This window comes from Cynoglossus semilaevis, chromosome 10 (assembly GCF_000523025.1).
Source record: "Cynoglossus semilaevis isolate Cse_v1.0 chromosome 10, Cse_v1.0, whole genome shotgun sequence".
Lineage (NCBI taxonomy): Eukaryota > Metazoa > Chordata > Actinopteri > Pleuronectiformes > Cynoglossidae > Cynoglossus > Cynoglossus semilaevis.
In genome coordinates this window covers 19,938,549-19,939,217 of record NC_024316.1, presented here as the reverse complement: position 1 = coordinate 19,939,217, position 669 = coordinate 19,938,549, and the positions used below count along the sequence as shown (strand labels likewise).

Sequence of the window (669 nt, the reverse complement as noted above, 5' to 3'; positions counted from 1 at the left end):
AAAAACACGCTGACAGATGAAGACCAGTCAGAGAGGATGGAGCGGCGACCCCCCTCCCCCTCCCCCCTCACCTGTAAAACTGTTGTTCATTTCCGTGGCCCGTTCGTCATCGTCGTCGTCAGCAGGCACTACGCGGGCGTTTTGCATGTCATTGTACGACTTGGTGCGTTTCGGGGGGGACTGCTGGGAGTCTGCATCACTGAGAATCACTGTCCCAGTGATGGGCTGCTGTGGTGGCTTGGGTGTCCCATAATAGTTACCTAGGCAACAAGAAAGACATTAGCATGCCTGAGAGAGAGGCAGAAGGAGAAACTAAGACTGAGAGAGGGGGAGGGACAGGGAGGGGGGAGGGGGGGAGAGAGAGAGAGCAGCAGAAACAGCCACAAAAATCTACGACACATTTCTTCCTCACACAGAGAGAAAGATTAGAGATAATGGAGAAGCAGGCAGTTAGCTGTTAGCTGTTAGCCGTTAGCAGCTCTGTGTTTGGGTTGTTTTCACAGCATTTCTGAACAACAACAGTCTCATCACAGAACAACAGACGGACGTTACGACTGTGTTCAACTCCAACACTTCTGATGGTTCGATTCTTTACTGTGTCTGCGGTGACGTACGACACCTGGTGTACCATGGTGCGGTACACCTGGTGTACCATGACCATGGTGCGGT

At 52.2% G+C, this 669-nt stretch overlaps 1 protein-coding gene across 6 annotated transcripts in view; it reads right to left on the bottom strand.

The window, feature by feature from the left end:
- The window catches only part of LOC103385505 (membrane-associated guanylate kinase, WW and PDZ domain-containing protein 1-like), a 35,495-nt gene that overhangs the window by 17,826 nt on the left and 17,000 nt on the right, over positions 1-669 (bottom strand). For all 6 annotated transcript variants that reach the window (XM_017035903.2, XM_017035904.2, XM_025059432.1 and 3 more), the window contains one exon: positions 72-260. In XM_017035903.2, coding sequence (XP_016891392.1) covers positions 72-260 — 189 coding nt within the window. The remainder of the gene's footprint in view (positions 1-71; positions 261-669) is intronic.